Source organism: Pelodiscus sinensis, chromosome 1 (assembly GCF_049634645.1).
Source record: "Pelodiscus sinensis isolate JC-2024 chromosome 1, ASM4963464v1, whole genome shotgun sequence".
NCBI classification, from domain to species: Eukaryota; Metazoa; Chordata; order Testudines; family Trionychidae; genus Pelodiscus; species Pelodiscus sinensis.
In genome coordinates, this window is record NC_134711.1 from 130823438 (window position 1) to 130850282 (window position 26845).

The following is a 26845-nucleotide window of genomic DNA, read 5'->3' on the forward strand; positions in this document are numbered from 1 at the left end:
CCTGCGTGATTGGATGGCCTAACTGCCCACAAGACTCCTCCACGTCACATGGAGTGACACTGTGGTGAGATGTCAGAAACTATTCAAATCTTGTGGTGCTGGTGGATCCATCGGTGATGACCAATCACATCTGCTAGCAATGTAGCCTTGTCCTAGAAGTGACAGGGCACAGCTCTGGGAATCAGGATCCTGTTCCTGGGGTTCTCTTACAGAGACTCAGCTTGGTCACCAAAATTAATTTCTAGGTGCTTTATTTTCAGTATCTGTTGGTAGTGGTGGTAAATATTAGGCCAAAATCCCTAATTAGAATTGGGGTTCCATTGTGCTGGAGGTTGTACAAATATACAAATGAGGCAATCCCTACACTGCAAGATTGACCGTCTACAGATATAAAACTCACAAGCCTGTGCGGAGTGCTTTGTTATCTATTGATTACAAATTATAAGTATTCCGGGGACCTGGAAAACTTACCACCACCTCAGGGCTGGCTCTAATAACATTAGGTAGAACATGTATTTGTGTTATATATAGATGAGTGGCAAGTACCATAATTTAATCCATAATCTAGATATGAATTTTGTTGTATGAGTGGATCTTTGGAAAACATAATAATTCAGCAGATATAACCACCTTCTAATTTTTTATTTTATTTTATTTTATTTTGTACAAGAATTTCTTCATAGGTAATTTGTTTTGTTTCCCTCCTCAGACAGTTTTTATGCAGCAGAGTATTGCATTTAAATCATTTATAATTTGGTAGGTCTGGTGCCATGTGATGAGGCTCATTATCAGTAATCCCCACTCACAGATGGCTTTTGCAGACTTTTGGGTAGAGGCAACATTTTTGTGTTCCATCATTTATTGAAAATGTTGCTTGTTTGCTGACTCATTGGTAAATGGCTCGTTACACTCAAAGCTTAATTAGCAAATTCCTCATCCCGCACAACACATGCTAACTCTTATACCCTGCATGAACTGGATAAATGGTGTATAATTAATCAGTGAAGTCTAGCTTTGGGAGGCACATAGAATCCATGAATGCCATTTTGGTTGCAAGTGTTTTCTCCTTTGTGGTTTTCTTCCTGGGGATGTGTGCTTAACATTAATTGAAGATGGAACTAAGTTTTCCATTAATGAATCTACTTTTTAAAAGTTAATTCATCTATGACTAAAGTGGAGGTTGCATGTCAATTTGAAACATATCTTAGATGGCAGTTTTCCTGATTAGCAATGCTTTAGACAAAATAGCTTATTTTTGACAATTAAAAGGAATACAAGCTCCAAAGATAACAAGTGAGGCTTCTAAATGTCTCTGAAATACACAGCAAACTCCTGTGTTACCCAAGTGAGATCTTTGAGTCCTGCCTTTAAACATTGATCCCAGATGGACACTTGATAGGGCTCTTTTGCTATTCTTTAAAATATATATTTCACTTATCAAAATATCTAGATTCATTTGCTACCACATTTGACCAGTAATTGGCTCACACATATCACTCTTGTGGACCACGTTAACACAATCTTAGGTACCTTTTGGCTCACATTAGCAGAGTCAACACAGAGCAGTTTACAATATAACACGTTAGTGCATGCTTGAATTCATTCATACCACTAGACAGGAGCCCTAAACTAAAACTCTGGATCTGAGTCAGAGCTTCAAGGGCTGAATTCTCTTTTCATTTCACCATTGCAATTGCTTTGACTTCACTGGGGTTAGGTTATTCTTGATTTACACCAGTGTACGTGAGACGCGAATTATATCCACTGAGTACCTCTGATATGGCAAAACCAAAAGACCTCAACACTCACAAAAATGTGATTCTATATATGCAGAACACAATTTAAACTTTCCTATTGTACACCGGAATCCTCGTTTTTGCAGATTTTGTTTATTTGTTAAAAAATGAACACAATCTGAAGCATTTCTACCAGCTCTCAACAGTACCATCACTACTAGTATATGATGCAACAAATCTGACAACAGGACACTATAAAGAAAATAAGAAAATCTCACTTTAATTACATGGATTTGAAAGCTTAGATGGAATTCCTCCCTTTGTATGTACAGTGTTTATTTCCTATCTCCCCTCCCCCCCATTGTAATGCTGTGCGTTTATTAGTAGCAAGTCTACCACGTCTCCTATTCTTGCCTTCAGTGCTTTCTAATCAAATCTACTTCAGTCATTTTCCTTTTTGTTAGCTGCACCTTTGCTTTTAGTGTCTGCAAATCTGATTGGTTCTAAATGTACATAAAAGAAATGCCTTACAAAGAAGGACTTGAAGTGTGTGCACAGTGAGTTAACTAGTTTTTTATAGTTGTTGGTCAAAACTACATGAGAATCCTAAAATATTTCAGAACTGGGTTATAACTAGCAGCAAACATTCCCCAAAGACTGAAAAATGCCCATTGGGCTTAATACAGAATTAACTAGATGTAATTCCATCTTTGTCCTATGTAACGTTGGAGGTCAGACTAGACTGATCTAATTATACCTTCTAATCTTAAAATCTAAGAATCTGTAAAGAAACTTGCCAGGTTGCAGTTTGAGCAACAATACAGTTAGAGCTATAATTTGGTTTTACTGTCTTCATTCATAATTTGATCAGGCTGTAAACATTCAGTTCAATCAGAAGAGCCATAGCTTTGTTTCCATGTGATGCAGATGAGACACACAAAAGATATTGGGATGAATTTCACACTAAAGAAGAAAATGCAGCAAGAAAACTTGTTTAGACGTGTTTATGTAAGTTTGAGTCTCATAGACCTGGCTTAAGAAGTATCCCTGTCACTAGAGATTCTAAGACAGGTAGACAAGCACCAGTCAAAGATCATCTCTAGATCAAGGGTTTCAAACTCCAGGCTCATAGGCTATCCCAGGCTGGAGCAATTGCACAATCCAGGCTGGGAGTCCCATCGGACTGGAAGAGGGCTGTCCATTGCCATTTTCCAAGCCCCGCCCCGTCCTACCATCATCCCACCCTCTTACCCCCATGGCACTCTATACGCAAGAATGTGGCTTTGAGGTTCGCGGGGGGGGGGGGAGCGGGAAGGGCTCTGGAGCAGGCCGATAGCTGCAGTCGGGGCTTCCAACATTCCCCCCAACTGGACGGAGCCATTGCTCTAGCCAGGGATGGCCCAAGGGCCAGGAGTTTGGGACCCCTGATCAAAATTAGGGATGTAAGCAAGTAGTTGACTACCCAATAAGCATATGCTTAGTCGAGCAGTGACTCGACCAGTTGCTCTGCCCCTTGCTGCCTCTGTCATAGGAAGCAGAGGTGTAGTGGGGGACCAGTCACAGCTGTGAATCAGTTGTCCTGGCTTGCACTTGGTCACGGAGGTGTGGCAGGGGGAATGAGTGCGAGCTGGGAATCGTCTGACTCAGCTCGGGCCTGGTCCCAATACTGCCTCTGCCTTTTAAATGTATTAAGAGATATCAGCTGATTCCAACTCACACCCGGTTCCCCCCGCTATGCCTCTGCTTTTTAAACATATTAAGAGCCTGGCAGTTCTTAATACATTTAAAAGTCAGAGCTGCATTGGGGCTCGCTTCTGAGGTTGGGAGCTAACCCTGCTGGGGCTCTGCAGTTTCCCCCCTTATCGACTAATTAAGTGGTTGATGGAAATTCCATTGACTACTCAGCTGATTAAATGCAATTTAGCATCCTTAATCTAAATATAGATCAACACAAAGGGATGGACTAGATCATTTTTCTTAACTTTTTTATTCCAGGGACTGGCTTGCTGCCACCTTAAACCGAGTCAGGGAGATCTCAGAGACCAGCTCCGGTCCGTGGACTGTTCATCGAGAAATACTGAACTAGATTAACCTCTTGATGGTTCTTCCATCCACAGTTTCTGTGATTCTACTGACAAGAGTGGTTGTGTTTTAACACTGTCAGATGGCTGTGGTTAACCCTGCAGGGACGTGATATCAAATATAGTCCTTGATTACTAAGTTATGTTTCACATCATTATATTTAATGTGTTCTAATGTGACCCGTGTGTGTGTGTGTGTGTGTGTGTGTGTGTGTGTGTGTGTGTGTGTGTTACAGGTCCCCCATTGTGCTAATCCTTGGCTCATTAACTAAAGATGAAGCAGCTTTTGCTTTTACTGTTTTAAGGTCCTCAATTTGCTCCCTTGTGTCCTGGCCAAGATGGCAGCCATCACATTACTTTCCTGGTGTGAACAAGCCCAGAGACGACAGGAGTATCACCAGTCCATGACACAGTAGTTTTGATAGTGAAGTAGGTCAGAAGACTTTGCGTCGATGAAATGCCTTTTTTCATGGAGTTAAGACAGCTGCATCTTACATGTAGGATCTATCACATCAGGCTGGTACCATCAACACCCCATATGCCAAAATTCTTGTTGCAGATGAAGTCTACGCTTTCGGCTCTGTTGCCTTTCCTATCACCTGCATCAACTCACCATGCTGGGCTTTTGGTGTAGGAGCAAACACATATAACTGGAGATGGGTGCAGATGCCACACAGCCAAATATTCTGTATTTTACCCAGAAGAAGTTGAGCAATACAGCTATTTGGCTTGGATAACCTGACCTCACCTACCAGATTTTACATAAGAGTTGGTGTGAATGGTTAATTTTGAGTTGAATCAAAAATTCTTGAAGGCCTAAGATGACTGTGTCTGAATAGCAGTGCTGTGACCTTGCACCCTGTTTCAAAAAGGCAGGAAAAACAAACCTGTGTTCTCTGTTCCCCATACTGGAAAGCTGTGACCTATAGTGACCTCCCTTTTTCAGACAATTGGGGAGCAAGTAGTGCTTCCAAAGGGGACTCCCTGTTGTGTCTGCATTCATGGGCGGTGAGTTATATGGTCTCGTGGTGCCCGTGCTCCAGCAATATTCAGAGCCGGGGGAGGGGCCCTACTCCACCAATATTGGAGTAGGCCCCCACCTAACAGCCCCGTGCATCCTCCCCCCTTTGCCCCCAGAGCGATCCCTGCCAGGCGTGCGCACAAGGTGAGACTGGCTAGATGCTGCTGAAGGAGGAGGGGTATGACGGGGCAAGCCTGTCCCGTGCCCCTGCAAGAAGACACTGGCGGCTGCGGTGTCAGAAGCTGAGCAGCCCGGCTGCTGCACATGCTCCGATAGCCCGTGGGCACTTCAAAAGCTTCCCCAAGCACGGGCAGGTGCGGAGCCGGCGATGGCTGGCGGCAGCCAGGCAGGAGGTTGAAGTGGTAGTGGAGTGAGCCGGCCAGCCAGAGGTAGGGTGGGCGTGCAGGGCGAACCTGTTGGGCATGGCAGGAACCGAGCCCGGCCCGGCTGCAGAGTGGGGGGATGCTCTGGGGCTGGGGAGGAGGACGCACAGAGCCGACCGCCTTCCTCAGGCCGCAGCCTAGCCCATGGCATGGCTGCTGCGCCCAGACAGAACAGCTCCCGCGGGCCAACCCACTGCGGGCAGACTCAGTGGCAGGGGAGGGACTAGCCGTACAGGGAAGGAGCTTCACGTGTTCCAGGTTCTGTCCCAGGCTGTGCTGCAGGCTTGTATTTGATGGACCACTTGCTTTGCCTCATTTTCCCCCATCTGAATAATAAGGATTAAGAAGCCTCTCCTGCTTTCGTTAATTGCTAGGATCAGGGCTGGGGGAGCTTCATTAGTTCTGTGCTGGTGCTCTGGTTTGCCACAATTTCAGAGGAAACTCATCCATTAAGTGTAGTTTCTCGCTGATATTTTAAAAGCCACCCCTCCAGCACTCCCTGCCCTCACATGGCTGCTTGTAAAGCCTCTTCGTTAGAGCGCTTTGGGCTGGTGGGGGCCCTTTAACAAAGCCTTCGCCTTGGTCAGTGTGAAATTGGGAGCCAAAGGAAATAAGCAAGCCTGGGTTGCAGGAATGGAGGGATTTACAGAAGGAGCAGAGTGGCTCTTTTCTCTGTCCCTGGCACTGGGGCAACAGCTGCTGGGATGCTGGGCCCAGGTGCAGTGCCCACAATTCCAAAAGGCAAGAGGCACAAAAAGGATCAGAAATAAGTTGCCAGGAGGCCAAAAGGAAGGCACACTTTGGAGAAATAAGACATCTAGTGAGTTGAGATGAGAAGGTGGGAATCAATGTGCCCTCTAGTCTTTTCCATCAGTGTGCAGAATAAATGTTATGTGCACCAAGGTGAGTGTGAATGTGCACCAGCAGGAAAACACAAACCTAGATGTGGGTGCGCTGCTAATTAGCTGGGTGGCACTAGAATCGCTCTTGAGCATTCGCTCAAGCACACGGGTTACAGGGAGCACTGGTGAGAATGTTAAAATGTACTTGTGTAGAAGAAAGAGGACAGAGCAGAATGAAGGCCTAACAGATCATAAAGTGTGCAGACCCTAGAAAGTGTGCAGCAAAGACAGGCAGACGAGAATCTTTGGGGGAAGCAAAGTTCCCGGCCCCCGGGGTCTGAAGATGAATTTCCCAGATCAGAGAAGTATCCATTTTGTACTTATGATGTTAGCTCGTTTTGATCTGTATTTACGGAGCTTCTCCCCCACTAAACAGACATTCTTGCCTATTGCTGTATCATTTGGCTTTTGCTCATTTCCGGTTTATAGGCCCATGCACGCTCTTTCTTTGAGGATGCAATATTGTAAATGGAAAAATTACATTAAAGACGCCTTTCTCGCTTCGGTTCATGGGGCTCAACAGTGAGACTGAAAGAGTTCGGTCTATTTGGCTTAAAGTTAAGGGATGCTTGGTGATAGCCTATAAATACCTGCGTGGGGCAAAATACATTTGAGAGTGGGCTCTCCAGCCTAGCAGAGAAAGGACTAACCCAGCCCAATTAGTTGAAACTAATCCAATTCCGATGGAAAATAAGGCCTGAATTTGTAACACAGAGTAACTACCCTGTGGCACATTTTACCGGGGGGCCGATGCTCCATCACTGACAATGTTAAAATCAACAATGGTTATTTTTCAGATCTGCTCTGGGAATTATGTGGGGGAAACTCTCCAGCCTGCCTTCTACAGCTCACTCTGGTTCAGTGGTTCTCACACTTTCTGGATTCAGCCCTCTCCTCTCAGTTCTGAGTCAGGCAAAGGGGCCCTGGATATCCCTAGACCAAGAGGCAGTGAGCCCCATTTCTCCTCCTGCTGACTGGTGTGAGTGAGGAGTAACTGCACTGGTCTTAACGGATATACATTCTGCTCATGGGAGGAAACTCTTAGAGGGAACACTTCCCCTAGCCTCTCTGCCCCAGAGTTAATGTCACACACATTGGGGGCCAAACTAATCCCTGTTGTTAGGAGGATGGCGGGAAAAGCCCTTTGAGAGGGGTGACATGACACCTTTTACTTCTGGTCATGTGTCCATCTTGCCCCTAGCATGTTACCTCCAGAGCGTGGCTAACGTGGGGAAGATTGTCAGGAGGTATGGCTAACGGGGGCCGGGGGACGTGGCTAATGGAGCACCACCAAAAATTATACAAACCTGCCGCCCATGTACTGCATTGAAGGCTCAGGTTACAATTCCTCCTCAGGGAGAATTCCTGAGAGCAGAGATAACGAGGAGTTCTGTGGCACCTTAAAGACTAACAGATTGATTTGGGCATGAGTTTTCGTAGGTGAAACCCACAGATGCGTAGAGTAGCGAGTTAGCCTTCAGGTACTTTTGAGCTCAAGAGCTATGTGATGCAGAAGAAAAGATCCACTAAACAGCTCCGATTTTTTTATTTTTCCTACCAGTACAAGGTGCCTGAAAAGGAACTTATAGCAGCCACTTGAAAATAAAAGCAGAGACAGTCATAATTTGACTGGATTTTAGAAGAGACTGGATCATTTTGACGACGGCATTTGTAAGTAGGCAAATGAAGGCTGGAGGAGTTATCAATACTTGTTCTTCAGAGAGAGATTGAAGCAGAAAGGGAAGAGGAAAGAGTGTAGAGTTCTAGTCCTTGCCCACTTCCTGTGCTGCCTGTTTGATAGCTGCTGACTCCCTTTTGACTTTTCCCCTCATTCATTTGAAACCTTGAAGTGTAACTAGGATAGTGGATAGAAATGAATTGAAGAAAATTTTAGTCTGGGAAAATTTCAGAAAGGCTACTTTCAAGGTAAAAGATCTGTTTAGAAGTTGGAATGGTCTCTTATGGGAAATAGGGAAAACTATCATTTGGGCAATTTACACAATATCTGGACAAATCACTAGAAAAAGTTCCTGACAAACTCACCTACCTTTTGTTTGAATTCTTCTGCCTTCATGTCTGTTCTTTCCATTGTATCAATGTCCATACCTGTGTCTGTTGTCTGGCTGGCTGTGAGTATAGCCCTCCACTTTCTATGTATATGCGGCCTCTTAATTATCATCTGGAGAACAGAAAACCAGTATCCGCTCCCTAATTTCTCCTCTGCTTTTGAAAGTCATTAAAATAATCAGTCACACTATCAGTTCTGATGGCAATGCATTTCAGTATAGGGCATAGAGATCACAAGGGTGTGTGTGAGACATGAGATGTGACTATGACTAAAAGCATCTGACTTTGACCCTTGTATTTCTTCCTGCATGATAGTACCACACACCATGGAAAGCTTTCCTGTTTATAGTCTTTAATATCTACCTCTCTTTATAAGGTTATATTTGCAAGGGCTCTTACAAAGCAGAGGAGAAATTAGGGAGCAGATACTGGTTTTCTTTTCTCCAGATGATAATTAAGAGGCCGCCTATAAATAGAAAGTGGAGGGCTATACTCACAGCAAGAACATGCATTTAAAAGCACATCTTAAGTAGCTAGCTGGGCACATTAGCCTTTGCTGACCCAGAATAGAGTTCATGTTTCATCCTCTCTGTATCTCTGTTGTCACTATTTGCCTTGGAATAATCAGCTCTTTTGTTCGCTAGTTATTGGTCACCGGGTAGTGCATTTTCTCGGCACTTGCTCTACTTCTACTTAAGAAAAGGCTGTAATCTCCATATGATTAAAAGTGAGTTGTTGCCTGATAATCAGGGAATCCCTAATGACTGATGAGATGAATTATGCCTCGTTTACATTGAGAAAAATCAGGGTTGAAAGTAAATCTCAGGAGAGAAGAGGAAGCAACAAAAGGGATGGAGGAGAAGGGCAACAGCATATCCCTGGTTAACACTACTCAGGTTATGGTTTGCACACATTGTCTGGCTAAGCAGAATAGGCCATGTTAAAATTAATGGTGGATTAATTATCTGATGTTGGTAAGATGACTAATTAACTGAGAATATTGCTATAATGGAAGTTCTAAAAGTAGGCACCAGGCACACACAATTTTTGCAGACTATTGGAATGGGTTTATTAGCAATAAACACAACTGGGATGTGTTAGGTAAGGTCTTTTCATTAGAAATAGAAAGCAGAGATCATTCCAGCTCTTGAGGAGCTATTTTTGTAACTTGAGTAAATCGTTCTAAAATTTTGGCATGTTGATTCATTGTGTCCATTTATAATTGGGCTAGATTTTCACAGAAATTAGATTTAGACCTAAATAGGGAGGCATAGTATAAATATATTCTTATTACAAGATAATATATTATCATGATGAGACTGTCCCCTACATTGTATACACCAGTGGTTATTGTCCAAATTACTTTTAAATATCCCAAACAAAATGATAAGCTTAAAAAACAACAAATAGTCTGGTAGCACTTTATAGACTAACGAAACATGTAGATGGGATCATGAGCTTTCGTGTGCACAGCCCACTTCTTCAGATGACTGGTTTTCCATCACCTGCTTTCTGAGATACTCTGCAGGCTAATGGAGCTCACTGCTGGGAATGGATTTTGTTTTGATATTGCTTTGACATTCAACCTAAACTTTCCTTTGCTTAATTTACTTAGTTTATCTTTAATTAATGATTTAATTACTAGAAGATTTACCTGGAGTTGCTTGGGTCCTTAACTCAATTAACTTTTGTTTTTCTTCATTTAAATCAAGCCACTTGAGTAACCTTTTGACTGGCTGCTCTGATGTGTTTACTTACCGGCGCCATGGCCATGGCCATGCTGCTTCCTGCAGCTTCCCTGGGCTGCAAACAGTGAAACAGAGCCAATGGGAGTCATGAAGTTCTGTGGCCATGGCACCATTAAGTAAACACACTGACGCGGCCAGTTAATAGGTTTCTCAAAGTGGTTTTGTGGACCACTGTGAGAGACACTGATTTAAATCATTGCTCTGGGGTGGAGTTGGGGATGAGGGTTCAGTGTGCAGGCTACCTCAGGGAGAGATGACTGCCCCAGCCCTGTCTCAAGGCAGCAGCTTGGGGCCAGGGAAAAATTGCCTCTCCATGGCCGCTGCTGCTGCAGAGGGTTCAGCTCGGGAGCAGTTCGTTTCCCCGGCTGGGGCAGGTCCAGGCTTGTCTGCCTCTTGCATTCCCCAGCCAGATTGAGGAATGGAACAAACTGTGCACTTTCCTCTCGCTCCCTGACAAAAGGGAACAGCCAGCAGTGTTCTCATAAGAATGTGGGAAAGGGAGCTGCAGCCCCATCACTCTCTAAAAGGTGCCTGGCAGATAGTGATTCTATCTCTCTCCTATATGGTTTCATGCATCCCTATATGCATGGGGTATTCTGCTCCCCACAACTAAACCCTGACCTTGCTTTAAGCTATGATAAGAGGAAGCTGCCTACCAAATTTGGTGGTCCCAGCTCTTACCGTTTAGGAGATGTTCTTGGATAAGTGGATGGACAGACAGACTCATTTGCTCCTCACAAACAAAATCTCTCAATGTAGATGATCCCTTGGATTATGCTAAACAATTCTTTCCCCTTCTTGGTGTTTACTTTTAAATACTTGTAGACAGATTACTTCTTACTCCTTTTATCATCTATTTAGTCAAACTCTGTGGATTTGGTCCTGTTAATCTTTCCTCACAAATCATACATTTCATGCTTATTATCATTTATTTTGCTGTTCTCTGAACGTCTTTCAATTTAACAGCTTTATGGTATTGCACTCTTCAAAGTTTATCTTTTCCCTGCTCCCTTCACAGAAGTCTAGTAAAATGGCACGTGTTCAAGATCTGCAGACACAGAGTCTGTCATACCAAACAGGGAACGCATTGCAGAGCTCAGGGTCTTTTTATACAAATCACCAGCACCTCCCAGTGAAAGTAGGAGACTGGTAGCTCAGACTGTCCAACTACTTTAGTACCACAGAGGCAGAGAGGCAGTCTCACCCAGAGTCAGGCCCCAGACCATATAGGGTCTTAATGCTGAACCCTGAAATGTGCCAAGCACTCTGGCCCTGATCCAGCAAATCATATAAGTACATGTTCAGCTGCCCATATGGTTCTAGTTAAACACATGCAAAGGGCTGTTGGCCCACATGCTGGGGACTTTTGGAGCTGAAAGTGTGAGCTGCTACAGCTAAAGTGAAAGAGTCAATGCTTCCAAAGTGAGGACGATGACAACTCATACTCTGTGTCCAGCACTTCCCAAACCCACCCATCAGTGCATGAGAGTCTGCTAGATCAGGGCCTCAGCATTCAGCATTTCACGAGATCACTCCCGTAAGGATTAAAAACAGCACTCTGCCTGGCAGTTAGAAATAAACTGCTAACCAGTACAGATGGCAGGGAGGAGGGGGAGCACTGGTGTAATAGGCTTGCTGTGGGAATCAGTGTTAAGCACACTGAGCCCTTGTTTCTAATCTAGCTAAAGTTTCTGAGTGGCCTTGTGCCCTGCATGGAGCATATGACACTTATCCTGTCTATGGGCGATAAAGATATAGCTAATTAGTGAGTTCCACATCTGAAAAAAAGACTGCAGCCTTCTGCAAACAGCTATCTGAAAACGGAAGTGATCCTGCCAGCTTTGACAGCGTTCCTTTAAAGCAGGTGAAATTTTAGGCCCTATCTTAGTGTCTTTACTTAAAAATATTACTTCACTGGGAATTTTGCCTGAGTAAAAACACTGGGTTTAAGTGTTTGAGGGTATGTCTAGACTGCATCCGTCTTTCGGCAGAGGAATGCAGATTAGGTAAGTCGACATTGCAAATGAGGCAGGGATTTAAGTATCCCAGGCCTAATTTGCATAAAAATGGCCGCCACATTTTGCCGACTCAACACTTTGTCGGCAAAAAGCAGCAATCTAGCGGGGGGATCTGTTGAGAAAGAAAGCCTTTTTTGAGAGATCCCTTATGCCTCCTGAAAGGAGGTTTACAGGATATCTCGAAAAAGGCTTTCTTTCTTGACAGATCCCCCTTTAGACTGCCGCTTTTTGCCGACAAAGTGCTGAGTCGGCAAAATGTGGCAGCCATTTTTATGCAAATGAGGCATGGGATGTTTAAATCCCTGCCTCATTTGCAATGTCGACCTGCCTAATCTGCATCCCTCTGCCGACAGAGGGATGCAGTCTAGACATACCCTGAGATGCTAAACGGCCTGATGAGTTCCTATTTTCAATTTTGCAGGTGATCTGAGGTGAATTGTTTAACTGAAGCTTTTATATTGAATTATGCAGCAATCATTCTAATTAAAAGATTGATGGGAAGGAGCAATTATGAATTATATTCACCCTCTGGGATGGGTGTTGGGTACAAAGCATTGTGTTTTCCTCTCTCTCTTGGGAAAGTGAGATTAAGCCTCGGGTAGATAATAGAAAGCGAGAGTAAACATTTGGAACACGCAGCATGCAGATGTTTTCGGCTGATGCATTGCATTAGGAATGATCCCTGATGCAACTCTGTAAAGCATGTAAAACTGAGTAAATTTAAATCCCAGGAAACTGACTAGGGACAGGGAAATTTGGAGGCAAGGAATAAGAACAATTCTGCAGATTCTGGAATGAAATTCGCCCTTCTGCAGAGAACCAGCACAAGATTTATACATCTCATAAGTCCCACGTAAGGACTTTTGAGGATTGATAGCACTTAAGTAGCACGTGGGTTTTATGATGGCTTGTTATGCAGGCATGAACATATCCAGTATGACAATCCGAAGAAATAAGTTACACTGAAACCATGACATACCAGCATACATTTTCCTGTTTTTTTTTTAACTGTGGCAATTAGGTGGCATGTGTGGGGGAAAAAAAACACTTTTTTCCTTTCTCTCTGCTGTATGCTGAATTAAAAGCAGCCTTTTGGGGTGTTCCTCTGACACTGTACAAACTCTATGTATTAAGTTTAGCAGTTCCAGCTGGCAAGCAAACTGACACATCTGTCTTTTAAATACTTGCTTACCTTTAAAGATACTTTCTGAAGGGAAGGAGCCTGAACAGTTATGAAGTCTCAAAAAAAAAATTCAACTGATCACAGTTTCAACTGATAATCACTGTTCAAAATTATTGCCTAACCCTAGCATACTCTGACTATGTATGCTAGTCATTTCTCAAGCTAAAAGCTGCAGCATAAAATTGGCTGTGTCTTCTTTTTAAATCTTTACAGTCTGAGTCTTTGTTAGACCTTCAGATTCCTTAAATGGAGTAACAGACTTTGATGAAACAACTGTTCAAGTGGTAGGATTTACCAAGTTTCTATCACCCAAAAGGATTCCAAAGCATTATACCGATTTACAAACTTCCATTTAGAAATATCCTTGCCTTTCATTGACATGCAAGGAATCTTTTGGAGTTAAACTCAACAGCCTGAAGCAATGTTGCACAACAGTTAGGAGAAACTTTGAAGAAAAATCGTATACATTATGGGAACAATAGGTGGAATTTAGCTGTAGGCGGGATGTAATTGCACAAACTGGAGCGTTAACTCGCTCCAGTTCAGAGTTTCACACGCTTTTTGCACCACTGTAAATGACTAGACAAGAGACATGGCAATGGAGAATCAGGTTTGAGATCTTAAAAGACCGCAAGTGGTCAAGACTTTAGTATTACAATACCTCTCATCCAAAAGAGAGCTCAGTTTTTTTCTCATCAGGACTTATGTACTGATCCTTCATATATTGAGACATTTAAATGATGCAGATTAAGGCACTTTCTCTTTAGACCCTCAAATTACACAGGGATATTTCCAAAAGCTCATTAGGGCACCCAACTCCCATTGAAACTAAATGGGAATTGAGCACCAACCTCACATTGGTGCCTTTGAAAATCTTGCCCATTTCAAATACAGGCAGTCCCCGCGTTATGTACAAGATAGGGACTGTAGGTTTGTTCTTAAGTTGAATTTGTATGTAAGTCGGAACTGGTACATATTGTAGGGGAAACTCTAGCCAAACATTTCTCCAGAGCTCAGTTTTATTCTCCCACACCTCACTTCCCTCAGTCCTTTATTCTCAAGCTGAGGTGTCTACTGAGAAAAGCCGCTCCGCATCTCTCTGGTCTGCTGGCGGGAAGCAGCTAGTGTGGGGTTGCCTCACCCCATTTGTAAGTAGGGATCCGATGTAAGTCGGATCCATGTAACCCGGGGACTGCCTGTACTTTGTATAGGATTTTGTTGTTGTAAGGGACAACCCAGTTTCCATAGCTAAAATACCACTCTCCACACATACCTGAGAACGGTGTTAAATTTGGAAAAATGAAACATCCTTATGTCCAGGCTCTTGTTAACTTGCTTATTTGGAGTTTTTTTGTTTATTAAGATTACACCTCCATATATTCTGTTCAATATCTTCTTCAACAATTTAGATGATGGCATAGAGAGTACGTTTACTAAGTTTGCAGATGATACTAAGCTGGGAGGGGTTGCAGCTGCTTTGGAGGACAAGGTCAGAATTCAAAATGATCTGGACAAACTGGAGAAATGGTCTGAGGTAAATAGGATGAAGTTTAATAAGGACAAACACAAAGTACTCCACTTAGGAAGAAACAGTCCGTTTCACACATACAGAATGGGAAGTGACTGTCTAGGAAGGAGTACTGAAGAAAGGGATCTCGGGGTCATAGTGGACACAAGCTAAATATGAGCAACTGTGTGACGATGCTGCAAAAAATGCAAACATGATTCTGGGATGCATAACAGGAGTGTTGTGAGCAAGACACGAGAAGTCATTCTTCTATTCTACTGTGCGCTGATTAGGTCTCAATTGGAGTATTGTGTCCAGTTCTGACCACCACATTTCAAGAAAGATGTGGAGAAATTGGGGCAGGTCCAGAGAAGAGCAACAAGAATGATTAAAGGTCTTGAGAACATGAGCTATGAATGAGGACTGAAAGAATTGGCCTTGTTTAGTTTGGAAAGGAGAAGACTGAGGGGGACATGATAGCAGTTCTCAAGTATCTAAAAGGGTGTCTGTCACAAGGAGGAAGGAAAAAAATTGTTCTCCTTGATCTCTGAGCATAGGACAAAAAGCAATGGGTTTAAGCTGCAGCAACTGAGGTTTAGGTTGGACATTAGGAAAAACTTCCTAACTGTCAGAGTGGTTAAACACTGGAAAAAATTGCCCAGGGCGGTTGTGGCATTTCCATCTCTGAAGATATTTAAGAGCAGGTTAGACAGACATCAATCAGGGATGGTCTAGATCAGTGTTTCTGAAAGTGTTCTACGGAATCACTCTCAGAAACACATTAACTGGCCGTCCCTGTTTGCTTATTTACTGGTGCCATGGCCACGGAGTCTCGTGATTCCCATTGGCTCCATTTTGTCCTTTGCAGCCAAGGGGAGCCGTGGGAAATGGTAGCCCAGCCCATACTACTTCCCGCGGCTCCCCTTGGCTGCAAAGGACGAAATAGAGCCAATGAAAGCCACAAGGCTCCATAGCCATGGTGCCAGTAAATAAACAAACCGGGGCAGCCAGTTCATGTGTTTCTGAGAGTGATTCTATGGAATACTTTCAGAAACACTAGTCTAGACAGTACTGGGTCCTGCCATGAGGGCAGAGGACTGGACTCAATGACCTCTTGAGGTCCCTTCCACTTCTAGTGGTTTTTTTTAATTATTATTCTATGTTGAAGTAAAGAAACATAGCAAACAACACGCTGTATTAGGGAGAAGACTGATCATATCCCAGACATTGCTATATTGCTGCAGACCTGGACGCTTATCTGGGTTTTTTGACCAACTGAACAGAAGGACGATAAATCCTTAGTCAGATGAAAGAATATTTGCTTTAGTTACAATTTAATATATTTGTACCTCTTTTTATTTAGTATATGTTTAATTTAAATCAAATAGCTCGTACCCTTTCGTAAGCACAGAACAAGTCACAGGTAGGACAGTATGTATGACAACAGGGATCATCATAATGGAAAGATACACAACCTTATCCCCTCCTCCTTGTTATGGGCAGATAACCTGTCGTTAATAAGAATGAAAAAAGTGTTCCTCAAAATATGGTTCTACTCTGAAATCTGACCAGGTTATACCTCTGTGGTTTCATAGGTATTCTAGTTCTCCACTCTTTTGAGACCTTAGCAAAGGCAGCATGTAAATGCAAAGTAGTTTATGCTGAGCTCACTTGTCTCTGAGAAGCTGCATGAAGAGGAACCTCCATGCAAAGGATAGACAGTGACTCATATACTACATTGCTGTGAGAGCGAATTGGCAGGCAATGTTAGGAAAGCTGGGGGCAAGATGGTGCTTATTGTCTCCCTCCTCCCCTCAAGCCCTTTGTAGAATCAGTAGGCAAGCTAACAGAGCCTAATGTGGCTTTAATTTTGTCCCACTCTATACCATGCCCTCATGTCCCCTCCCTGTTCATATAAGCGTCTAGAGGGACAGCTGCCAGAGGAGGAAGCAGTGGCCACATAGCTCCATTGGTGCATGCTAGCCAGATTGTGTGCAGGGGGTTGCAGAGCCACTGTGGCGGCATGGCAGGAGACAAGGGATGCTTTATTCATTCTGCAGCAGGCCAACTCCCCTCTATTCAAATCCTCTGGAAGGCACTCTCAGGTTTTTTGACATTCAAGTCCGTTATTATTTATCAGCCTGCATGCCCCAATAAAATACCTCTTGCCACAGTCACATCTGGCAATATCAGTCATGTTAGTTTAATCCACTGATGCAAATACAAATGCAAATGGGCTGTTAATCAGAGTGAAATTACCATTAATAGGACTGATAGCAATAGTCTGTGAGACAGCCACTGATCATTGTGTTTCTGCTTCTAGGTCTTTGACAGAGTCCGGGAAGATTGTCCTAACTTCCAGGAGAAGATTAAACCTATTAATTCAGAACTCACCCAGCCAAATCTGGCCATCAGCACCAAGGACTCACAAGAGCTCTTGTCCAGGGTCAATATTGTCTTCCACTGTGCAGCAACAGTTCGCTTTGATGAGCCACTAAAGTATGTTCCTTTATTCTATGCTGTTTTGCTTTGATTAAGCAGAATTTAGCTTTTAACTGGGGTACACGCCATCTGAGAAACTATGCAATGTCTTTTTGTACAATTACAATATTTAATGTTTACATACGTTTTCAAACTCTACGTAAGTTCAGGACTGGATGTACAATTTCAAGAGCTCAAATTAGTGACTATCTAAAATACCATGAATGCCCGACCTTACAAAACACACACAGACATGTCAAGATAGAAGTACTTTGGCATTGTGTCATGGAGCCCAGGATTAGAATAAAAGCGAGTACTACAAATTGGGATTGTAGTGCAGCCCCAGAACTGGATCAGCAGGAGGGTGCTATGAGTTGGCTCTGCAATATTTTGTCAGAGCTATCTGGAAGGAGAGCGAAATGAATCTAGACTATCTTTGATTCTACAGCTAGTGTTAGTGGTCCTGTGTTTTCATTAAAAGTAACTTGAGAGAAATTATATATTTTTGAAGTAGAATAATTTAAATAGCAAATCACCAGGTGCCTTCACATTTTAAAATATTCACCCAGCTTTGGAAATGTTCTCTTAATTGTAATGAGACATTTTAAAAAGATGGCCAGTAACTGTGTAAAAGTGCTACACAGTCCTCTTTTTTGTTCCAGTAACTTAGATTTCCTTGAGAAGTACATGGTTTGTACATTGTCACATATTAACAAAAGAGTTCCTAGAATAATGGGGTCTGAATTATGGTTAGTACCTTCGAGTCCAACTTTAATAATGATGATGATATGATTGTGGTCATAGATACAGGCCCCAAAAGAGTTTCAATGTCCCTCTCTGATACATTATATTGATTATGTCTCCTTATCAATCAAATGAGGGGCTTTCCCCCACTTATTATTACTATAACTATTTTTAGTTAAACACTACAAGGGCCAGGTGGGAATCCCCTCAGAACATTGTATGAATGTGGTATGTATTTTTTGCCTTCCTTTGAAGCAAGGGTGAGTTCCTGCTGTGGGCAAGATAGTGGAATTCGTGGACTGTTGATTCTATATGGCATGATAGATCAAATGTTTTTGTGTTCCAAACACAAGGTTGTTAAGATGAGATTGTAGGTAGAATCGAGAGAATTTTTTTCAGCCAAAACTTTTTTATTTAAAAAAAAAATGGAATTGGCTACTGTGAAAGGTTTTGCAAGTTCATGTTGGTTTCTCCAAATTGTTCACATCAAGGGAGGGAAATGCTGAAATATTTTGCTTTTATATTTTTTAAAGTAAATATTATGATTGTTAAATTTGAAATTACTTGTTTTATTCAGAATTTCTTTTACTTATATTTTTTAAGTGTTTTTAAAACTTTAAATCAAAATTAAACATTGTATGTTGAGTTGAACAACCTTGTTTTATTTGCTGAACTTTTTTAAAAATAATTTTAATTTCTCCAAAACCATTTTTCCCCAGAATTGTCAGTGCACTGTTACTCATCTGGCTACACTTTAGACTAGGTAATATGGTGTATTGCATGTAAAATAAATTACTTTAAATGTACTTCTTTGTCCAACAACTATAACTCAGGGTATTTCTGTCCAGCCCAGCTGAATTGAGTTAGAGTTCCTCTTTTTTTTTTCTCCAAAAAATCTGAAAGCTCCTCCTGCTGATAAGTTTGCTGAAACTGTCCCCATCTTTCCCAATGTCTCTGCCTCCATGGAGGAGAGCACATTTCCTCTAATATGAAGTCTGCAATCATGCTCAGGTACAGGGAGAGCAGGTATCCATCAGAACTCAAGCAGACAACCACCAGAACACTTTGCACATATTCTTAGTGTTTCAAGGAGGACCTTCACATTGGTACCCTCTTTCCCTACTCCTTTGACAACTCTTCCCCACAACTGATTCACTAGTTTTAGTATCTGTAACTTTGGCTTTTTCCAGTATCGTTTCATTGCTCTGTATAGGAGCATTGCTCTGGTATTTATCTGGAATTCCTAGTATGTTGATATAGCTTATGTAATTCAAATCCTGACAATACTAAATGGACCTAAAAAGTCAGTAAGAACAACACTTCATTTTCTTCTGTTTAAATACTTGTATTTACCTTGGGGTGGAATGGTTGTTCAGCAAACATGCCTGCAAAGAGATGTTGTCAGTTTTCGTTTCCATAAAAAATTAAAGAGGAACTTTCTTCCCATTCTACTGGACTGGAGGCAAATACCCCTGCATTATAGTTTTTGATAAGAGTTGCAGATATATAGTAGACAATTCAAACACTACAGGTTTGAAACTAATTTTGCCTCTTGCATCTCATTTAAACTTCCTCTTCTATCTTCACTGTGGAGATTTGCCTCTGAGGAGTGGTTTGCAGTACTGTATGTGTCATTTTAATACAGTCATTCCCTGTGAATTCCTTTTGTTTGTTTTTCTCTGCCCTTGTCTAGACATGCCCTGCTGCTGAATGTCATGGGCACACAACAGCTCCTGTTGCTGGCCCGGCAGATGCAGAAGCTTGAGGCCTTTATCCACATCTCCACTGCCTATGCAAATTGTAATAGGAGAAATATCGATGAAGTCATCTACCCTCCACCTGTTGAGACCAAGAAGCTCTGCGACTTAGTGGAGTAAGTAGAAACAGACATAGCTTTCCTTTCTAATGCTAGTGTGATGCTACACCTCTGCACAAAACCTGGATTGCTCACAAACCTCCCCCAGACCTGTTATAGCTGCAGTGCTCCGCACACTTCCACAGCAGCTAGCGTGGTGTGATGTGGGTGTGTAATAGAAGAAGGAGACACCAGGAGCTGATAACTTGAATTCCAAATATCTTCAAGAGATCAGCTTTCAAAATACTCTTTGGAGAATCATTCCAATGTGATTGTATTCCATAATGTTAGCATTTTTGGTCTTCCCCTTCAATCTATTTTTATTTACATTTTCTGGAAATACTAGCAATAGAAACATACCTCTGAGTCTTTATTTGAAGGTCCGTAAAAGTCCCATTGGATTGTCATTTGGATTGACCTTCCAACTGTAGTTTGATTTCATTTTGAATAGGAAATACAATACAATGATGCAGATATATTAATTCTAATATTTCAGCTATTTTTTCCATAGTCTTTCTCTATTGTGGCATGTGATTCTTTATAGTCCATCATGAAGTCAGCTGATGGTGCTTGTTTGTGGTAGTGAGAATGGCACAGTGCTTCTTTCTTCTCTGCATCCCAATGCTCTTGCTCCCTCCATAGGAGCTGTATCTCTTCTGAAAGTGAGCATGATTCACCATTGTATTATCCTATAGTTAATCAGTGTAACTTCACTTATTTCAGTGGAGTGAATCAGTTTAAACTATTTCAGAAGCAGTTTAAAATGATGACACCTCACTCTAACCCTGTAAGAACCAGGAGCCCAGACTGCCGAGTTCAGCGCTTTCTAGTGGTTCCTTTCCAGTTGCTTTCTCTCTGTGTCCATCTGCAGGGCCAGGTTCATTCTCTATTGAAAATCACAGCTCAGCTGGAGAATTCAGTAAATCTGCAGGAGAGCAAAAAGAATGGTTGGATAATTAGAAATAAAAACAAAACTTGCTCACAGGGGTCCCAGAGAAGCCTTCTCCTGAGAAGAACTAAACTTCCCCACAGCTGTATGTTCTGCTATCCTTTTCCTTAGCAAATCATTTTCCATTTGCATATCAGCTCTAATTCTGCCAGCCATTAGCCCAGGTTGCAGGTGTAAGCTTTCTTTTCCCTCTGACTTGTTCAGAGATGGGCATTAACAGTATCTGCTCACCTTTTCTTTTAGGTAAGAACAGAAATTGGCTTTTGCCCTTGAATCCCAGTATGCTAAGAGAAATTGATTTCACTTTCTGAGTACTAACCAGAAAATGTAATGTCAAATATTATTCTGTCTTTGATTTTTCTCTAACAGCCTGGAGTTTTGAATATAGTTCTCCCCAGCCAGCATATGGAGTCAGAATAACTTAAAAATTCCTTTAATTATATCAGTACCTCCTGCCTTCACCACTCACATTGGGGTATGCCAGTTTGCAGAGTTCAATTGTCTGTCACCAGCAAGTGCTGGCTCGGAAAAAAGACCTGAGCAAAGAACAAAATGAGCTTCAGAAGCCAGAAGGAATTTCTGACAATACGTTTGTGTAAATCTGCCTCTAGAGCAGGCTCCAGGTTGCACAGGAAAAGAGAATAATGAGGAAAGCCTCAGAGAGATAGAGGATTCGGTGTTGGTGCTTCACTGTTCTGCTCTGTGTTTGCCTCAGCAGTTTATACAGCTTTCAGTCCTTGGTGGCTGTGTGGTTTGGTTGGTTGGTTGGTGATTTTCTTGTCTCGCACTTTCTCATGGTTGTCTGAACTCTGGCGGCATTCTTGTGAACCTTGTCCTTACACAACATGTTTTCTGTTTTCCATTGCTCACAATGGGATGGAAGCCACTGGTTGCCCTCAGTTAAGATGGCTGCCACTTCCCTGCAGCCTTTGCAGGTGACACAAAGGGTGCCCATAGCAAAAACAACCTCTGCCTCATATTGATTTTTAAGGCTCTGAAGCTCAGGATCCCTCAGCAAGGATCAGTGGCTCTTAATTTGGAAAGTGGTCTGGAAACCGTAAGGGTGCAAGAAGGAGACTTGGGGTGGGTGTGTTTGCAGAGGTACATGGGAAAGTAAGAGGGAGAAAGTCAAGAGCAGGGACTTATGATGCGGAAAAATAAGAAAAATACAAAGGTAGGTGGGCACCAGGAGACTAAGGGGGAATGTGAGAAGCAGAGAATTGATTGGTTCAGGGAGAGAGACAAAGAATGGGCAGGAGGACAGACACAGGAATGATGGTCTTAGACTACTGTATTATCCTTTCTTCAGCTATTGAGGAGGAACTATATCCAAGCTGTGCATGAGTCCAGAAGGGCTCAAAGAAAAATAATTAATAGGTAAGGAAATTTTCCCTTTAATCCTTTTCCCCATCCCACATATATCCAAAGAATTACATGGATGGTATCAGCAAAAAGGGATAAGAAATGACAAGTTACATGCAGCCAGATGTGAGTGTCCCTTCATAGCTATATCAAATGCCCACTTGAAAACTGGAACAAAAACCAGGACTATATAGCACTTTAAAGACTACCAAGATGGTTTATTAGGTGATGAGCTTTCGTGGGCCAGACCCACTTCCTCAGATCAAATAGTGGAAGAAAATTGTCACAACCATATATACCAAAGGATACAATTTAAAAAAATGAACACATATGAAAAGGACAAATCAAATTTCAGAACAGAAGGGGGTGGGGGTGGGGGGTAAATGTCTGTGAGCTAAAGATATTAGAGGTGATAATTGGGGAAGCTGTCTTTGTAATGGGTAAGATAATTAGAGTCTTTGTTCGAACCTAAGTGTAAAGTGTCGAATTTGAGCATGAATGATTGTTCAGAGGATTCTCTTTCAAGTGCAGTCTTAAAAAGCCTTTGAAGCAGGATGCAGGTAATCAAGTCGTTGAGACAATGTCCTTTCTGGTTGACATGACAAACTGTTTTTTCTTTGTGATCCTGTCTAATATCTGTTTTGTGGGCATTGATCCTTTGGCGAAGTGTCTGAGACGTTTGTCCAATGTACATAGCAGACGGACACTTTCGGCACATGATAGCATAAATTATATTTCTGGATGCGCAGGAATATGTGTTCTTGATCTTATAACTCACTTGGCCCACGAAAGCTCATCACCTAATAAACCATCTTGTTAGTCTTTAAAGTGCTACATAGTCCTGTATTTTTTTCCAGCTACACCAGACTAACACAGCTACATTTCTATCACTTGAAAACTGATTTTAAAGCATTCTACTGAACAAGCATCTATATGTCTCTCTTCTTAAATGTCACAGACAATTTCTTAAAGGTCTGTATGTCTGAGGATGGCAATACATTACTGCCTTGCTGTGCCCCTGTTGTTCAGGATTATAGTAGCCAGTACCAGTAGAAACAGGAACAGGTCATTCAGATTCATGTTTCTACAGTTGTAGGACTTTGGCTATTATGCTGTGTAATGGGAATTTTACGAAGCTTTATAGGCCCAATATGAAAAGAGAATTTCTACAAAGCTATTAAAAGGCATGACCCTGCAGTCATAGCTAACTAACAGATCCTTTAACTCTCAATGACAGATTTAGTTTGTATTTATGATTATTTACTCAGCTACACTCCTTGGTCACAGCTCCAAGCTGTTTCTTTTCCCATTTTCCTCCTTTTATCTCCCTGGTTTTAAATATGATATAACTGAAACCTTAAGATTAATCTGTGCAAACCAAAAAGTCACACTTCTGATTGTCACCAGGTCAATAGAGGAAATGTATAATCTACTACATCAAGTAAGGTTTGTCTTAATCTAAAGCTGAGGGAAATCAGCTTTGGAAGGTGTACTGAGGTAAGGAGCACAGCACAGTGTATAAAATGTGAACTAAAGCAGAGTGCTCACTGTCCCTGGTTATAATAGCATAGGAAATGTAAAAGGAGGTCAGTTCTAATTTACATAAGGGAGCATCTTATTTGTGTTAAGTGGAAAACCTTAACCCAGAAAGTCACTTTTTCTCGGGGGGGAAATTCCATGTCTATTTGGTAGAGCAGGGAAGCAATGGACAGCTAGCCACAGCATTTTTCTTTGATTTCATAAGGCACCAAAAACAGTGAGCAGAAGCAGTTCCTACATGAGTTAGCATTTCAAAACCTTGAATGTAGGTCACAGAAAATGTAGGGAAGCATAAGGCCATAAGGAATTGTCGGTTTGGTGCTTCCATGATGGAAACACTGATTAATTATATCACAGTTGTGAACTCAGAATGACATGAAGGCATATCCAAGATATTGATGTAGTTACAGGGCATGTTAGCTGGGCATTTGACAGTATATTTTAGATGGACGAGTTGCAACATCTGGTAAATTGGCCCTGGTACTCCTTATGATTTATTCCCATGATGGCTCAATTACATTGGGAAAACAAAAGCAGTGTTATGGAGCAAATACAGATGCATAATCATAGCTATGACTGAAGGCAAGGTTTCTGTCTTTCACTGAGCAAGCCTAGCATTCATTCACTTCCATAAAATGCCTTTTGGCAGAAGGAAAAGCAAATATAATTCATCTCCTTTAACAAATGGGGATACCGAGGATAAGAGAGGCTCTACAAAGCTACCTCTGGTATAGAACTCAGGTCTCTCAAATAGCAGGCTCAGCTTATCCACTGAGCCTCACTACCTTGGGGAAAAAAGAGGCCAAACCTTTGTGTTTGGCTAGAGCAAACAAAACACATGAAAATTGGGGGAAGGAAGTTGTTTTAGTGTTGGGAGACAGGGGATGTGGATTTTTGGGAAGAGCCCAGCATGCAAATAAAGTCATAATGGCACATATTCATATAATAAATGCAACTACAATATCATTGAAGTGGATAACTGACATTTTAAACGTTTCTAATCTTGCTAAACTTTTGGTGGAATCAAATTGTACCAACATTTTTCATGCCTAGCTGGGGACGAATAGGGCCAGGTTATGAACTTTCATCATGACTCATCTAGACTAGGGAAATTTTCATCAGTAAACAGTGTTAGTGCAGCACATCTATATCTAGTCTGAAATCCTTGGTCCATTATCATAAATGTCTAAACTCCCATTGGCTTAAGTGGAGCCAGGATTTTATCCCAGTGGCTCACTGGTGTAGCTAAATTGGTGTAGTTATATAAGTGAAAAAAATCTTACCGTAGACAGAGCTTCAGCTGTCTCATTCCCTTGGAGGAATGTGTGCAAACTGGTTGCATCTACCCTTGATTTTGATATGCCAAAGATGATAGTTCCAGGCTTTTAGACTATGAAAGTCCTGTCTCTTTAGCTCTATTTGGCTGGGGCAGGACTTCTTCAGTCTGGGCTGTTGGCTGAAAAACTCACTTCAAAGGAGAAAAAATATGTAGCTGAAAATTGTTGCCTGTTTCTACTTAGGAAATATAGGTCAGAATAGCTGATCTGATGGCCCCTTTTGGCTTTAAAATCTATTACCCTATAAAGGAGTATTAATTCCCTATGTGCCAGATGCCATGGATCTCTGTGGTTGTGTCTTGTACGGTGCTTGCCAGTTATTCCTCCTTTAGCCTAAAAGTATTCTAGTTGTTGATTTCCCTGCTGAAGCTAAGAGTCTTGAAGCTGTAGACAGCAGAGTGCACTGACAAAGCTGTTGTCTTCCTCCTTTCATTCATCTGTTTGTGTTGCTTATGTTAACAGAATTCTTTCCTTTGTTCTTCTAGGTGGATGGATGAATCAATCATTCAAGAGATCACACCCAAGCTGATTGGGGACTGGCCCAACACATATACCTACACCAAAGCCTTGGCAGAGTACCTGGTCCAGCAACAGAAAGAGCACTTCAACATTGCCATCATCAGGCCATCCATCGTGGGAGCCAGCTGGCATGAGCCTTTTCCAGTAAGCCTGATTACCCTTCTGTTAACAGTTTCCCACTGAGTGCTCTCCAGATCCAGCTGAGGCTCCTGCTCTGCATCCAGCCTTACTGCCTAGGGGCAACCCTTGTTACAAAGATGCCTGCTGGTCATCTTAGATGCGGTTCTTCAAAGTCCCCAGGGAGGACAGTGGGAGATGGGATTGGGCAGCATGTGGTGCAGAACGTCATGACTCAATCAATGTCTCCGGAAAAAGATTCACATCTGTATGTTGAAAGGGGCAATTAAAAAAAAAACAAACAAATAAATTGGATTTAATGTTGGTGGGAAATGCTGGACTTGCCATTCTGGAGAGGGAGGTCTCGCTTCCAGAGGGCTTCTCCCCACTGCGATGCTAATGTACCTCAGCACAAGGTGGGGGAACACTCCTCAGGCTCACAGGGTAAGTTTGGCTTCCTGCACATTCAATCCCTGACCTTTATACTGAGCAGTCTACTAGCAATGCCAGGTAGGGCCAGTTGTAAGGGGTTTTTTGAAACAGGGTCTAAATATCTTTCTGATGACATAAAATGGCATTCTGCAACTCCCAGATGTGCATTTATAGGAAATGTTGAAATATTAGGCATATCACACATGCAACTGAATGCAGCTACATTTATATAGTGGAAAAAATATTTTAGGCCAAGTATAGCATTGGCATTAGCAGGTGCAACATGTCCTAGGCTTGTACTTGGTCATATAGGTGATTTAGTCACCTTTACATCTCTTGGGCTGCGTCTAGACTGGCAAGTTTTTCCGCAAAAGCAGAAAAACTTGACAGCTGTCTACACTGGCCGCTTGAATTCCCGCAAGAACACTGACTTCCTATTGTCTGAAATCAGTGCTTCTTGCGGAAATATTATGCTGCTCCTGTTCGGGCAAAAGTCCCTTTTGCGCAAAAGGGCCAGTGTAGAAAGCTCAGATATGTTTTGCGCAAAAAAGCCCCGATCGCGAAAATGGCGATCAGGGCTTTTTTGCACAAAAACGCGTCTAGATTGGCACGGACACTTTTCCACAAAAAGTGCTTTGCGGAAAAGCGTCCGTGCCAATCTAGACGCTCTTTTCCGCAAATGCTTTTAATGGAAAACTTTTCCGTTAAAAGCATTTGTGGAAAATCATGCCAGTCTAGACATAGCCCCACTGTCTGAGTGGCATCAAGCAAAGTTCAGACACCACCTTGGATCTGGGCCAAAATGCCCATCTTGGAAGGTCAAAGTGGGGCATTAACATTAACTTCCCCCAAGATGTGACTTTC

The 26845-nt window shown here is 42.2% G+C and overlaps 1 protein-coding gene across 5 annotated transcripts in view; it reads left to right on the plus strand.

The window, feature by feature from the left end:
* Positions 1-26845, plus strand: part of FAR2 (fatty acyl-CoA reductase 2) — a 241065-nt gene that overhangs the window by 165825 nt on the left and 48395 nt on the right. For all 5 annotated transcript variants that reach the window (XM_075901421.1, XM_075901403.1, XM_075901416.1 and 2 more), the window contains 3 exons: positions 16970-17145; positions 19565-19744; positions 25399-25576. In XM_075901421.1, the coding sequence (XP_075757536.1) occupies positions 16970-17145; positions 19565-19744; positions 25399-25576 (534 nt within the window). The remainder of the gene's footprint in view (positions 1-16969; positions 17146-19564; positions 19745-25398; positions 25577-26845) is intronic.